The sequence below is a fragment of the Ictalurus furcatus genome, chromosome 5 (assembly GCF_023375685.1).
Source record: "Ictalurus furcatus strain D&B chromosome 5, Billie_1.0, whole genome shotgun sequence".
NCBI lineage: Eukaryota > Metazoa > Chordata > Actinopteri > Siluriformes > Ictaluridae > Ictalurus > Ictalurus furcatus.
The window spans coordinates 1866277-1882791 of record NC_071259.1 but is presented as its reverse complement, the minus strand read 5'-3'; the positions used below and the strand labels follow the sequence as shown (position 1 = coordinate 1882791).

At 44.4% G+C, this 16515-nt stretch overlaps 1 protein-coding gene across 3 annotated transcripts in view; it reads left to right on the top strand.

The window, feature by feature from the left end:
- dbnlb (drebrin-like b) overlaps positions 1-5788 on the top strand; it is a 20648-nt gene extending 14860 nt beyond the window's left edge. For 2 of the 3 annotated variants that reach the window (XM_053624097.1, XM_053624096.1), the window contains 6 exons: positions 249-363; positions 1610-1702; positions 3582-3644; positions 3892-3989; positions 4137-4215; positions 4586-5788. In XM_053624097.1, coding sequence (XP_053480072.1) covers positions 249-363; positions 1610-1702; positions 3582-3644; positions 3892-3989; positions 4137-4215; positions 4586-4722 — 585 coding nt within the window. In that variant the 3' untranslated portion in view covers positions 4723-5788. The remainder of the gene's footprint in view (positions 1-248; positions 364-1609; positions 1703-3581; positions 3645-3891; positions 3990-4136; positions 4216-4585) is intronic. The other variant, XM_053624098.1, reaches the window with a different exon arrangement.
- Positions 5789-16515: the final 10727 nt, after the last annotated feature.

Below are 16515 nucleotides of genomic sequence, written 5' to 3'. Positions count from 1 at the left end.
CACTCTCTCTCTCTCTCTCTCTCCATCTCTATCACACACACTCACTCTCTCTCTCTCTCTCTCTCTCTCTCTCTCTCTCTCCATCTGTATCACACTCTCTCTCTCTCTCTCCCTCTCTCTGGGCTACTAACATGTTTGTCCTTTTAGAAATCTGCAGCGTGATGCTTGTTGTTAATAAAGCGCGCGCGCGCGTGTGTGTGTGTGTGTGTGTGTGTGTGTGTGTGTGTGTGTATGTACATACTCAACAGGAGGCTGCTGCTCTCATCTCCCAGCGTTCTGTGAACCCCAGAGAAATGTTCCAGCAGAGAGAGAGAGGCATTTCAGCCAGCAGCACAGACAACACACCATCCAGCTCACAGCCTGGTTAGAACACACACACACACACACACACTTCTAATCAATTACATTTCTAAGATTTTGAATTGTGAAGTGAGACCCTTTAATTCATCAGCTAATCGCTCGCTCGTTATCCCTCATGTTTCCTCCGTTGTTGTTTTCCATTAAGTTGTGTGTGAGTGTTTTCATGTCCAGACCGAACGATAAATTCCAACCAAACCTCCATAAAAGGAGAGCGAAGTTCGCAAAGAACCGAGAACGACGACCGTGATCCTCGTTTTTACTCTGTCAATCCGGACACCAACGGAATTGGTAGCAAATCGTTCGTACGGATCATTTGGCGTTCGCGAAGATTCGGAAAAACTTCCGTATCCTTCTTCTTCTCGTGCTCCCGAGTGTCTGCCGACGTTTATACGTTTAGACACGCCCACAAAACTCCATAAAGGGCAGAGCTCTCGGAGAGACGAGAACGTCCGTATCCAACCTCGTCGTGCTTTTCGAGTGTCTGTGAATTTACACGTTAGACGACTAACTAATGTAAACCTCGATGTGCGCAAACTTTTACTCAACATGAACGTTACTGAGGAGTTAATAAACGAGGCCCGGTGTGTGCATACGTGTATGTGTGTATATGTTCGGACGAGTGAAAGTTGGCCTAGCGAGTGAGGATAGCGAGTGTAGCCTTTTGTCAATCAATCAATCGATCAATCAATATAGCTGCTCTTCATTAGAATATTAGGCCACGCCCACTCTGATGCCACAGGTTTTAAGATGGCTCTAAAATGATTTTAATGCTGGTCGTTTGGACTCCCAGCAGCCGTTTTTATCTCGTGTCTGTGTTTCCGAGCGAGACCGGGAGGAGTGTGTGAACAAGCCCGAACAAGCTGAGGGTGGTTCTCTTCTCTGCTAGTCTCCGATACAATGATCCGAGCTCCTGGGCTGATGATATCCGGGTCCGCCGGTGTGCAGTGGGTTATCTAATACGTGACTAACACTGATTCATGTGTGTTCATTATTCTGGCTATGTCTCTCTCTTCCCGTCTGTCTGTCTGTCTGTCTGTCTGTGTGTAAGTCAGCACCACTACTAAACACTCTCTCTCTCTCTCTCTCTCTCTCTCTCTCTCTCTCAGCTCACTTCCTGGTTTTGTTCAGTGTGTAACTTGTGTGCGATGGCTGTCGACTCATTTCTGCCTCTTTTCATTCTGTGTGTGTGTGTGTCTCTCTCTCTCTCTCTCTCTGTGTGTGTGTGTGTGTGTGTGTGTGTGTGTGTCAGGGCGGTTGAAAAGCCCTTTTTTTTCTAAGCAGCCTTATGAGCCTGAGCCGTCTCGCTCTCCTGTGCGCAAAGCCTCACCTGTACGAGTCACAGGTATACACACACACGCACACACACACACGCATGATCAAGCTGTAAATACACGTCTCCAACGAGATTCCAGGAACCTTCAAATTACAGCAACAAACGAAGTTAAAGTCGCACAAATACGTTAAAGCACGACCTCACACTTCGAGCCATTGAGTTCGACTCGTAGCAGGAAGTGAAGTGTGTGTGTGTGTGTGTGTGTGTGTGTGTGTGTGTGTGTGTGTGAAGTGTTGGTCTTTGCTGATGGTGCCACTCTTCTGATATATATCTATATCTATATATACGGTCTGAGTGTTCTGTAAAGCTTGTCTTGGACCAATCGGCACCTTTCGCTAGAACAAGCTCCGCCCCTCAGCGATTCCCGGTTTCCAGTAACGTGCCCTGGAGGTTCCTGGAACTACACAGTTGATAAATAAATAAATAAATAAATAAAAGTTTCTCATGGGTTCCTAAGGGTCTCTTAGTCTACTGTTGTAGGGTTCTACATAGAACCTTTATGGTTTGTCCAGAGGGAAGAACCACAGAGGAACGTCAATCTAGTTAAGCCCCGCCCACTCCGACAGCTCTCTGATCGGTCGAGTTCTAAACATGTCTTCTTTCTGGTAGGACTCCCGAGTAGAAACCAGAACCATCCAAAGAACCCTTGAGGAACACCCACACCCCCCCCCCCCCACACACACACAAACATCTGTACTCACAAACATAATGCATGCTAACACACTTCACACAGCTTCTGTGATGCGTTCAGTGTGTGGGCCGTGCATGGTGTGTCTTCGCTGCTCCACTCGTTCTTTCCTCCTGCTTCACGTTCATACACAAACACTCCAGTACCAGGCGTGTGACGATGACGGGTTTCGATGATGTTCCGATATTCGCACATAAGTAAGATTTTAAATTTATATGTTTGGAATGACTCCACTCCCCCATAAGCTCCGCCTCCCAAAGTGTGAAGGCAGAATTCTAGCAATCCGCATAGAATGGCTTCTTGAATGTCGACGTATTTCCTTCTGAAACAGGAAGTCGGAGGGACGTCATGTTAAACTGCTTGACTGGTTTACGCAAATTTGAACGTTAGCGAGCTAGCTAAATACGAAGAACAGCGAAGGGATTAAACGAGAGCATTGAAACTTCCTCTTGGTGGTTTTTGAGGTCCGGACGGTGTGTGAAGAACGATTCGTGACCGATTTTTATTATTTTATTTTTTTTCCTCTCCAAACTTCGCGATGCAACTTGTGGCATTTTTTTGTGCTTTTTTTTGTGGACAACTGCTCAAATCGGCGGAATCGCAATCGTACGAAATTGTTCTGCGCTTTGATGTTTGACGGTAAACGAGCCCTTTTAGCCGTACTCGTGTTCGACGCACGTGAATCGAAGAGCGCTTCGGACGAACGGCGGACGCCTCGGCCCAGATCTGCAGGAAAATCCGCGGCCATTTTGAAAAAATCGCTAGCTCCTGCGCATGTTGCGGAGTTTGCTTGAGTTTGTGTAAATTTCCCAAATCGCAAAATCGCGAAATCCTGCAGGGACTGTCCGAGTTGCTAAAACACGTCTGAGAAGGTCCTGTCACATAACCACGACCTCGTACAAACTCCTCCCCCTTTTTTCAAAACGAATAAATTCCAACCTTCCCCTCCCCCAAGCGACAGTGGGGGCGGGGGGGGGGAAGCGTGATTATCGCTCAGGAAGACGCAAAACTAGGGGGGCGGGACGTGTATGGTTCTAGAGAGCATTTAACTCTACTGGATGGAGTTCACACCTATCCGAGGGCCTGATTAAATCACTGCAGTGTGTATCAGCATGTGTGTGTGTGTGTGTGTGTGTGTGTGTGTGTGTGTGTATATATATATATATGTTTAAATGCATGTGTGTATATGTGTATGAGTAGAAACCAGAGTTGTGGAGTCTCACACTGATTACGAGGAAGCAGATGCTGATGCAGAGTACGAAGGTGGGACACACACACACACACACACACACACACACACACACACACACACACACACTCACCAAACTTCCCTAGAGCTACACTATTCATGACGTTCCTCATTCTGTCCTTTCAAACCATGGTCTCTGTTTAACTGCACCCAAGCGCCACCATGTGGCCAAACAGCAACAGTGCATGAAGTTATTCACACGTGTCTCTCTCTGTCTGTCTCTCTGTCTCTCTGTCTGTCTCTCTGTCTGTCTGTCTGTAGACGTGGAGGAGGTCAGTGATCGGTTCAGCTCTCATGTGGAACAGCAGCAGTATGAAGCAGTAACAGAGCCGGAGAACCTTTATGAGGAACCACCGCAGGTACAACACACACACACACACACACACAATGTAATGGTTAACTTATTATTTATATTATAACCTAATGGTTAATGCTTTAAAAAAAAAAAAAAAAAGACATGGAAATACTTTCTGTTCCATTAAAAAAAATTGTGTGTGTGTGTTCAGGAGGAGCAAAACCTGTATGAAAGCTCTGACACTGCTGAACATGGTACCTGTGCTCGAGCACTGTACGACTACCAGGCAGGTGAGTACTACAGAAGTGTGCGTGTGTGTGTGTGTGTGTGTGTGTGTGTGTGTGTGTGGACTACAGACTCGACTCGACAGCTTCACAACACGTACATAAGCACTGAATAACATACTTGTGCATATTATCTGAAAAAGCATGAGACGTACTGGATGAATAAATGGACTAATTGTATTTTCAAAACATTTGCATATGCAAATGAGGCGGGAGATCAAACGTGCCAATTTGCATATGATCAGTGTAAACACATTTCACTCCGGAAGGATTCCGTTTTATCATGTGACGGACTCATGGGTGAGTTTTTCTCTCTCTCTGTGTGTGTGTGTGTGTGTGTGTGTGTGTGTGTGTGTGTGTGTGTGTGTGTGTGTAGCCGACGACACCGAGATCTCCTTCGACCCGGACGACATCATTACCGGCATCGAAAGGATCGACGAAGGCTGGTGGCGAGGCTACAGTCCGGACGGCCATTTCGGAATGTTCCCGGCCAATTACGTCGAGCTCGTCTAAGCGGCGGCGCCGATCACGTCCGGGCCGATCTTTGCCCCGCCCACATTTAGTCACATAGGGAAACGGGTCCGTAATGTTTAAGCGTTATGTCTGTGCGAAACAAAATCCATCGATCCGTGAAAGAGAAGAACTCCGATTACAGACAAACTCAGTTACCGCCTCGACGTTTTGTACTTTGCTGTTGTTTATTTTCTTCTCTCTCTCTCTCTCTCTTTTTTTTTTTTTTTTTTGCATTAAGCATTCCCTTAAAAACATTACTACTGTGCTCACTGGCTAGCGAAACAATTGTGTGCGTCACGGAGTAAATAGTCGGTGTTATTGTATCACGTTAACCTCAAATATTCCACGGATCGCTTCAGCACTTGTGTAATATTCAATATATTCCTTTTTTCTTTTTTCTCTTTTTAAACTTTTCCCCATCTGGACCAATTCCTGTTCGAGATGACCGAGTTTCAGGATCACGATTATTAGGCTTCGGTTTAGTTCTGACGTGAGCTCTGACGTCTCGTTTCGCCTGTTTTTGCCTTTTCTGCACATTTTGGAGCAGTGAAATTCCTCCGCCGACGATCTGAACACGGGTGCTCGAGGAAATCTGATCAGCAGTCTGATTCTTTTCCTGCGTTCGTTAGCGTTTAACGGACCGAACCGTCATGCTAATCCGGCGCACTTTATCGTAGCCTTCCTGTCTGCTCTGAAATGTGGGAAAAAATACTGTGATCTTTTTTTAATTTTTTTTATTTTTCCTTCTTCTTCTTTTAAGTTTCAGGGAACAATCATAAGCGGTCATAAACTGATTTTTTTTTGGGGGGGGGGGGGGGTGAGGGGGGCTGCCCTTTGCATTGCCTTTAATTAATCTACACCACACTTTGCGAATCAATTTGCACAGCTCTCGAGAACCCGCGCGGTTATTTGCTGTGAAGGCCGAGCCGATAGCGAGCGAGCGATCGATCGATCGATCGAGCGAAAACGACGTTTTATTTTTTAAAGCTGTAACATGAGATTGTATGGAGAGCCACAGCGGGAGCCTGGTTCCTCCAGATCATTGAAATAAAGGAAGTGAAAATGCCGAGTGTGTGAATTTGATTTGTTGCAGAGCTACAGCATGACCACATGATTACAACTTGGAATTATGATTGTTTACAAAAAGAAGTATACAGGTAAAATATATGTGGGGGAAAAGACGGCAAATTAAATTAAAGGTGCCCTTTGTAATATTTTTCGGACCTGTAATAATAAATAATAATAATAATAATAATCTATATAAAGGGACTTAAGAAAACTATGTAAATTTTTGGCCTGGAAATTTTGAAACTTTTTTTTTTTTGTCCTTAAAAGACAAACCGTGCCTCATTGATAGTTTCAGTAAAGGAAGTGGGTTGAGTTGGTATTCGTTTCTGAGGGCTGGAAACGTTATGGCGTACGAGCTGCTTGTCCGGTTCACTGTTTTCCTTCTATACTGTTTATCCTTCAGGGTCGTGGGGAACCCGGAGCCTCGGGGTACACCCGGGGTACCCCATCACAGGGCACAATCACACATTCACACTATGGACAATTTGGACCGTGCATGTCTTTGGACTGGGGGAGGAAACCGGAGTACCCAGAGCGAAACCCCTGCGTGCGAACTCTGCACGCGAGCGACAGAATTCCGACTGTATTTTCTACCCTAGACTTGTTTATGTGACTTTTCAAACCTGCACCATTTCCATATCTCTGAAGTGATCAGTCCTCTGCGAAGTGCTTCCTGTTTATCTAATCGGGGTTTTTTTTTTGTTGTTTTGTTTTTTTTCTCTTAAATCTAAGGTGGCCCAGGCCGTGCGAGGCGTTTCGTCAGGTTATGAAAGCCGTGATTTTATTTCGTGATGGTTGAAACATTTAAACGGCATTAATGGATGTTTCAATAACGACGATAATAATAATAATACAATAAATAAATTAATAATAGAATAAATAAAAATGCAAATGTATAAACATGATCTCGATACGAACATTTCGAGAATCGCGCAGCACCACCGTAAACCGCTCGGCCGTCCGGGTCGAAGTAGCGAGCTGGTCTTCCCGTGCCAGCTGTGGATACCTGACGACATTTCTGGTTTCCTACCTCACATTCCAGATGTTTGTTTTTTTTAAACAAATTTATTTTAAATAATCAGGATCCAATAGAATAAATAGATTTTTTCTTTCTTTCTTTCATTTCTCACAATCCTATGCTGAGACAAGTGAAAAGGTCATAACGCCGACGGTAGACGCGATCGCGTCGCCGTTCTTCCGTCCTGAAGTCTCGGGGTTAATCCGTGACTTGTTTTTTTCTCTTTCTGATCTGATCTTTGGTTAACCAGATTGGTTGAAATCAAAATCAGCACTTAAGCTCTTTCCACGGTTTCATTTTCGAGCGTGAAAAGGTCTTCTGGAAGGTCACCTGGTGATTAAATTGACGAGCGGACGTTTATTTGATGAGACATGGGAGGGCAGTGTGTAACTGTAACTCGCAGTGGTGTCTGTGGTTAGCGCGTTACACCAAAACCATTTCTGACATTCTTACTTCCTGTGGTGCAACAGGCAATAGACTTTTAGGTGAAAATCACAAAAATCACTTGAACTATATAGCTCTAATCTCGAGTTTCATTTTGAGCTTTCAGGGGACTGAAGGATGTGGCTTGTCTTTTCTTAATCACACTGCGGGAAGGTTATGTATGACTTCTCTCTTATTTTATAAAGAGATAAGGTACCACAAGGCTAAAGGCGATGCGGTGCATCTAGAGTTCGTGTTTGCATCTTGAACTATTTTTTTTTTTTTGGCCCAAGTATTCAATGACATTTTCTCTTTATTTTGTAGACACATTTTGTTGTAAACTAGGCTTTTCATTTCAGAAATAGCACTTGTATATTTGACGGTCCAACTTTCTGCAGGAGTGGATGGGGTTTGGTCGGAAAAGGTTTGGTAAAGGGTATATGAAGGACCTTACGGGATTGGTCAGGAGTGTCTGCTGGAGCAGGCAGGATCGCTCAAAATTTGGATGTGATTGGTTAGATTTTTTGGCACACGGAGGCTTAGTGGTTAAGGCATACCGCCAGGGTTGGGGGTTCGATCCGATCGTGTGGAGTTCGCATGTTCTCCCCGTGCTGCGGGGGTTTCCTCCGGGTACTCCGGTTTCCTCCCCCGGTCCAAAGACATGCACGGTAGGCTGATTGGTTGAAGTTTCTGTAGTTATAGGCATGATTGATCAAAGGTTCTGCTTGAGGAGGTGGAACTGATCAAAGGTTCTGCTTGAGGAGGTGGAACTGATCAAAGTTTTAGAAGAAGTGGACGTGATTGGTCAAACCTTCTGCAGGTGCAGGTGAAATTGATCAAGAATGTTGGCAGGAGTAGGAATGATTGTTCAAACTTTTAGTAGGAGTGGATGAGTGGTCAAACTTTCTGCAAAGGCAGACAGGATCAGTCACGTGTCTGCAGGAGCGGGCAGGATTGGGCAACGGTATCTATGGGAATGGGCAGGATTGGGCAACGGTATCTATGGGAGCGGGCAGTATTGGGCAACAGTATCTATGGGAGCGGGCAGGATTGGGCAACGGTATCTGTGGGAGCGGGCAGGATTGGACAACGGTATCTATGGGAGCGGGCAGGATTGGACAACAGTATCTATGGGAGCGGGCGGGATTGGGCAACGGTATCTGTGGGAGCGGGCGGGATTGGGCAACGGTATCTGTGGGAGCGGGCAGTATTGGGCAACGGTATCTATGGGAGCGGGCAGGATTGGGCAACGGTATCTATGGGAATGGGCGGGATTGGGCAACGGTATCTATGGGAGCGGGCGGGATTGGGCAACGGTATCTATGGGAATGGGCGGGATTGGGCAACGGTATCTATGGGAGCGGGCGGGATTGGGCAACGGTATCTATGGGAGCGGGCGGGATTGGGCAACGGTATCTATGGGAATGGGCGGGATTGGGCAACGGTATCTATGGGAGCGGGCGGGATTGGGCAACGGTATCTATGGGAGCGGGCGGGATTGGGCAACGGTATCTATGGGAATGGGCGGGATTGGGCAACGGTATCTATGGGAGCGGGCGGGATTGGGCAACGGTATCTATGGGAGCGGGCAGGATTGGGCAACGGTATCTATGGGAGCGGGCGGGATTGGGCAACGGTATCTATGGGAGCGGGCAGGATTGGGCAACGGTATCTATGGGAGCGGGCAGGATTGGGCAACGGTATCTATGGGAATGGGCAGGATTGGGCAACGGTATCTATGGGAGCGGGCAGGATTGGGCAACGGTATCTATGGGAGCGGGCAGGATTGGTGAAACTTTCTGTAGGAGTGGGCGTGATTGGCCATGAATGTCTGCAAGAGGTCACAGGATTGGTCAATAGTTCTGCAGGGCAGATTGGTAAAACGTTTTGTAGGCGTGTACTGGATGGGTCAGACTTTCTGCAGGAGCAGACGGGAAAGGTCAGACTTTCCTCAGGGATGGACAGAATGAAGCTTTCAGAGGGAACCGGAGCTGGAGGAATTGGTGATGACCTCAGGCAGAGTTTTCTGAAGCAGAGGGCGAGATTGGTTGAACTTTCTGCTGGTCGATGGTGTAAAATATGTAATCGATTGTGGTTTAAAACAGATGCACTGATGATTCAAATCGAGATTTCGGCCGGAGTGTCCCTTTAACCACCGAGACCCACCACCCCTGTGCACTACATACGTAAATGTCTGACTGGTATTATGAGTCATAGTCTGAAATTTACAGCTTTTTCAGTTACAAAGCGCGAAAAAGTTTTTAGTACGATTCCAAATATTATTCTGAACTTTTTTTGTGTGTGTATATGTGTATGTGTGTGTGTGTGTGTGTGTGTGTGTGTGTGTGTGTATTCGGTGTGCAGTTGTGGTGAACTGGGACCTGAACAGAAGCACTGTGTGTCAAACACAGCAGTTTCCTGGAATAAGAGAAATCAACATGGGGATTTTCTGTTTTATAACCCCAAAGTTTCACTATCGGTGCAAAAGACAGACTTTACATTTCCCCTTTTTCTTCTGAGAGCAGAATCGATTTTTAGCTGAAATTATAACTGACAAATTTTCCCCGTATGCATACGTGTAATTATTCACCATACCGTTCCCTTTGATCTCTGTTTGGAGTTCCTTTAATATCGAATGCAATTTGCATATCACCGTTTAAACTTCAAATATACCTATATATATATATATATATATATATATATATATATATATATATATTAATACATGAAAAAAGTGTCTGTGACACCATCTCCACTCAGCAATATTCAGAGTGCACTTCATTCTCACTTCTGCAAGTTGTTTTGCATCACGAGGAAGCTACAAAGTCAATGTCCTGTGCACGGGGTCACGCTGAATTTTAGCACAATATGAACTTTATTCAGAATGGGGAAGTTAGAAATGTCTTGACGGAAAAAAATATCACCACACTTCTGCAAAAGCTGAGCGGAACTGCAGGCCAGCCTTGCCCCGGTGTCTGGGGACAGGAGCTGAGGTGGCTGGATTTCACTCATTCAGAACCGGGTTCAGTAGGAAAATGAGCCCTCGGTACTGAAAAGATCAGCCGGGCTGAGACGAAAGCCGTAACGATCTCCTCTCGACTGTGCGTTCAGAGGTCTTACGCAACCGCGCTGTAACTACTCGGCTTCACGTCTCTCTCACAGCGACATTCTCAGAAATGTTTCGGGCTGACGCGGTGGCTCGGGCACCTCGTGTCATCTGTCATGACTCGAGCATGGGATGGAAACGTGTTTATCTGAACAGTCAAAGGAAAACTCAGCATTGTGGGTAATACAACTCTTGAATCGAGTCACTCTAAAACCACATGTGACGTCTGAGCCTGTGTGTGTGTGGGATTAATCCTTCAACGGTCATCAATATCAAATTCCTATACGGCCTCTGGGTTCTCAAATTGTATAACTTGAGTGATATTGGAGTTCTTTTTTTTTTTTTTTAAATGACGACAGTTTCATTATTTAGCCCATTCGTGTACCTCGTACTTTTTTTTTTTTTTTTTTTAAATACTTTTATTTTCCCCATGTTTGTCTAAAAGATGTTATCTAGATAGGTGTTGTTAATAACAGCAGTACTGCTATTACCCTACACATTTCCCTTGCAAACATAGCCATAATTCACACCTTTGATCAAAATCTTAATATAGCTGAATATAAACCTCACACCTCCAGGGTCAGGGGTTCAATTCCCACCGTGGCCCTGTGTGTACGTGTTCTCTCCGTGCTGCGGGGGTTTCCTCCGGGTTCTCCGGTTTCCTCCCCCAGTCCAAAGACGTGCATGGTGGGCTGATTGGCGTGTCTAAAGTCTCCGTAGTGTATGAATGGGTGTGTGAGTGTGTATGTGATTGTGCCCTGCGATAGATCGGCACCCTGTCCAGGGTGTACCCCGCCTCGTACCCGATGCTCCCTGGGATAGACTCCAGGTTCTCCGTGACCTTGAAAAGGATAAAGCGGTATAGAAGATGGATGGATGGATAACCCGGGCGTTATTTCTGTATTTTAAAAGCCACAGGCGTGTGTGTTCAGACTTCAGGATTAACGATTAACGATAATCGAAGCACGAGGAACACCGATTGTCATGCGTCTGTAGAGCGAGCGCTCAAAGTGAAAAATAATGCCTGAAATCCACTTCCCTGTTTGATGTTTGAAGGAAGAAACGGTTAGTTATCTGGAATATATTACATTTTAGATTCAAGAGGAACAAAAACAGTCGTGGGTTGTTGTTGTTTTTTTTGTTTTTTTTATCAGTTCAGTGATAAAGAACCGTGTTCCAGTGATATTACGACCGCTGTGAGGCCTGCTCGTCGGTTAAAATCTTAAATATATTTCTTATATAGACGTGCACTGTTCCCAGGTTTGTGAGTCAGATGAAGAATTCAGTGCGTTGCACGATGACGAGATTTCTGGTTAACTCTTTAATGTCTTTCTGCATCTGGAGTGTTTTTTTTTTTAAAAAAAAATTTTTTTTTTTTACCTTTATTCTCTATATCTCTCTCTCTTGTTCTCTGCCTGAGATGAATAAAAGGGGAATTTTGTCTCCTCTGCCTTCACGCACACGTCTTTGAGGCCCCGAGTCCTTTGCTGTTCCACTCGGTGACTCACTCGCACGTATTTACAATTTCTGAACTCCCGCCGTTACCCCACTTTAACTGCCTACTTGAGTGCAACTGTGGAACTCCAGAATCGACTCAGCAGCTGCACAGCAGAGTTCAAATTCACGCTACGGATTTTCTACTTTCCAAATAGTATCAAGATCATCACCAGCTGTTGCTTTACTGAACATCCACAGACCAGAAAATCCACAGAATATGGAACGTTGTCATAATAATTACGCGTATAACGTAAAACAGTTTCACCTGCATTGCTAAATGTTCCTAAAGGTGCTATTATAGTATATATATATATATATATATATATATATATATGTGTGTGTGTATTTTTTTAAATGATCACCAATCCTACGGTGGCTAACATAGTCCGGAGTTGTGTGTGGATCGTTCTCGTGATCTTACGCTGAAAATGGAATTAAAATAAAAACTGCCACCCCCCCCTTTTTTTTTTTTTTGGCAACATCCGTTTGGCAAAAGAAGTTCTTTTTTTTTTTTTTTAGCAAGGGCACCAATACTTTTGGAGCTGACTGCAGTTGAAGACTGCTGACATTTTTTTCCGTTGCTCGTCACCCGGTACGCTCGAGGGCGTGTCGCTGGCTGGAAAGCGAAGAGGGGAAGTACATTAGCCTCTGGTGCATTAGTGTTTTTACTGAAATGATGACCACATGATGGTTATGATTCGTTAACACTGAGTCAAACGTCTCTCTGAGCCGCTGGCAAAAGTGCGCAGTGTTGGAGAAGAGAGCGTTCTCTCATCTGGTGCACGCGTTTGCTTCTACAGAGTCAAGCGGATCCAATCCAGGCATTATGGAGCTGAACATTTAAAAAAAAAAAAATGCAACAACCCCCATCCCCTCAACCCACCCCCCCCAAAAAAAAAATCGAATCAGATTGGCCCCAAGAATCGTACTGATATCAGAAATAAAGGCAACCGAATAGGAACACTGAGAGGAACTTGACCCAAAAGGGAACCCGGGACACCTGACACTAGGTATGTCTGGTAGCCATGCGTCGCTGACACCACTGTGTATTTAGGTATAAGCGATTCCACCTAGCTAGCCATTTTGCTTAGTAACAGGCTGCTTAGCAACCATTACTGTTACATGCCACGGTTCCACCGTGCATTCAAATCGTGGGTGGAGTCTGTGTTCAAAGCCACATGCTGAAATCAGCGCAGAACAAGATGGAGGAGGACGGAATAATAGCATGAGGTGTTCCTGTACTCATCAACGTTGTGTGTGATAACAGAACAAAACTAAATGCTGTCACTCTGGACAGTTATATATATATATATATATGTTTGCTTTTTCCCCTCCACATGTCCATGACTATCACTTAGGAGTAGGAAAATGTCACTGTGCATGAAAATAAGTTTGTCTTTTAAGTGATTATTGACCAAGTTAGGGTTATGGGAGCGGGCAGGATTGGACGACGGTATCTATGGGTGCAGGCAGGATTACACCCTAACCCTAACCCTAACCCTAGTATCAGATCATGGACATGAGCTAACTAAGCGAAAAAGGTCAGACGGTTGCCTTCGTAGGTTTTAACAGGTTCGGGAACCCGGAGTGGACCCGGAATATCCGGAAACGTCGATCCAAGTGTTGCTCTATAGCGATGTACGAGCTAGCGTTCGGGATGTTATACGTTTTCATAAACAATCGTTAGCCAGACCCTACGAAAACAATAAGAAGCGCACAGATGAGTGTGGGTGCTGCTGATGATTAGAAGCATGGGGAAACTGGTTGGTCTGTAGGTGGTCTCAGATGGGAACGAGACTCATTTCAAAATATTGCTTTCAAGATGACTTAAGTGAGGGAGAAGGCGATTCGCTCATACAGTACAGCTGTGCAGTTAAGGGATAAGGGTTTTTTGCCCGAGAGCCTAATAATCTCTGGTTTGAACTCAAGCGGCCGGTCCGTCGTACAGAACCTCTGAGCGTCTCCTGTGAGGAACATAAACGGTGTGATGTTGATGCGTATGAACAGGAGGAGGTGCCTTTTCCTGTACACAGCTCTCGCATGGCGCTAGGCAGCGTTAATCCGACGTACTCCCCACACACACGCACACACACACACTGACACGCACATGGGGCCCTGTGATATTCTGAAAGTGTATGGTGTGATCTCAGGCTGAGTAAGACACTACTGAATCAGCCAGACTGAAACCGCCCTAATTTCCATTCCACTAATATCGCTTCAGACAATATCACATGTGTCAGATAATTTTTTTGGGGGGGTGGGGTTATGGTAGGGACGAGGAGGAGGCGTGTATCCTTGGAGGATTTGTGGAGAAGTGATGGACATCATGGAAAATATTCTACAAGTTTCCTTAACCATTTTTTAAAGGGACACTTTAACCAAAAAAAAAAAAAAGAGAGAAGAAAAACCTAACGGTGGAGATGGAGGGCCACCATTTTTTTTTTTTTTTTTTGCCAGCTGGACACCTGACCATCACACCCATATGTGCTTGTCGACTTACAATGCGCTCCACTCTTCTGGGAAGGCGTTCCACTAGATTTCGGGGCGTGGCTGTGGGGACTACACGAGAGCATTAATGAGGTGATGTTGATGTGAGGACGCTCCAGTTCCAGTTCAGTAGTGTTGAGCTCAGGGCTTTCTGCAGGACGCTCGAGTTCTTCCACCTCCTTCCAACCTTCACACGCCGCGTCCTCACGGAGCTCGCTCTGTGCCCAGGCGCGTCGTCGTCCTGGAACGGCGTCTGAGTGTTTCCGATGACGGGAAATTGTAAATCCACACCACACAAAGACATTCCGTACAATCGTGCGCTTCTGACGTTTTATAGATGCTGGTTGGAAAAGAACCGCATGTGGGTGTGATGGTCAGGTGTCCACATACTTTTGACCACATAGTGTATCGTATGTTATAGAAATTGGAGCATCTCGTTTTGATAATGCTGATATAATCCAGCTAAGCGTCTCCTCACAGTTTGCTGAGATTATTGAGAAAGTTATCCCGGGATTGATTTAAAGAACTGTCACGAGAGAAGAGATAAAGAAATAAACTCATTTTCAGAGGAAACGTGAGAAAAGAAATGTTCTGGTTTTTTTTTTGTTGTTGTTGTTGTTGTTTTTTTAAAATAATACTAATTATTATTGATTTTTTTAATCCAGGCCCTTTTACAGCTTTCATAAAAAGTCATTTTTTCCCCATCCATCTTTAACCCCCTCACCAATATTTCCATAACACTGCGCTAATACTCTTAATCACAGAGACTGATTACTCACAGTAAAGATTCCCCAATGATTCGATCAGTTTTCCCTTCACCTCTTTCATGCAAATTTTTTTAACAACAGAAATAAATAGAATTTAAAAACAGACACACATCTCCTCTCACAGAGCACCTCCATATGATCTATGAAACGTTTTCATGCCTGGCTGAGGTGGAAACCGTGGCCTAAAACCATGGTATGATTATTTCCAAAAAAAATGATTTGATAATATTTATTACGCTTTAAGATTCAGACTTACAGTTTACAGGAAGTTCTAAGCAGATATTGTGAGACGATACACTCAAAAAACGGTGACACTTGTCTGCGTGTTAATTGTTCACACCTTTCCACGTATGTGTGTGTGTAGCGAAGGGGGTGTACAGCGGCACTAATACCACCTCTCTGGTTCCCAATAATGAAGAAAAGCAGATGTTTTGTCTAATTTGTCTTTTTTTTTTCTTTCTTTTTTTTTCTTTTACCAGAGAAGCTCATGTGCCTGTCCTCTGGGCTGAGGTCTCTGTTATTCATTCTGACATTTAAAGGTTAAACTTGGTTAAATGTCAGGGACTATCCGGGCAGGTGGAAGACACAGAGAGACAGACAGATAGAAAGAGATAGAGAGAGAGAGAGAGAGAGAGGCCCCTCCATAACACAGATCCGAAACCTTCAGCAGCCAAACCTGGGTGCAGTACAAACCCAGCAAGCGCAGAACATCGTCATAACGGCTCGCAGATTCAAAACAAAGACGGCTGCTAATATCTTTCTCTATAATCAGGATGGGGCTTTCCATTTTTTATTTTTTATTTTTTTGTTGTTGTTTTTTTTTTGTCTTTTTCTTTAAAAAAAAAAAAAACGCCTTCGAAAATAGAGCGATATTATCTGTGGCTTTACTTTATTTTATTTTATTATTTTTTTTAACAAAATGCTGTAGCGTTGAGTTCAAACCTGGTCACAGAGTTCACTTATAAATGAATCGGAATTATTGCAATAAACAAAAGCACGTTAGAATGTACTTTTTTATTTATTTATTTTTTTTAAAAATGTATTTTATTAAAGAAATGATAAATAAATGAATGAAATAAGGGTGTGTTTCGAATCAGAACAAGCTGCCCTTGAAAAACACGCCTCTAGATTTTAGACTAACGCGCCCTTTGAGGACATTTCACACTGTAAGTCTGGAACTTGACAATCATTTCACGACTTGATCATCGAACTTTACTTTCAGAGTTGTTGTTGTTGTTAAGGTAATATGTGCTCAGGGGAAATTCTGACGAGAACTTTCACCTGTGCCTCTTTAGACCCGTGTACTCGTCTCTGGATCGGGGCAATCCCCCGTTCTCCATCATTTCCAAGGAAACAAACAGAAAAAAAGTACATGAAAAGTCAGATAAAAATCTTATTACTGACAGATCAATACATGAAGGCAGAAT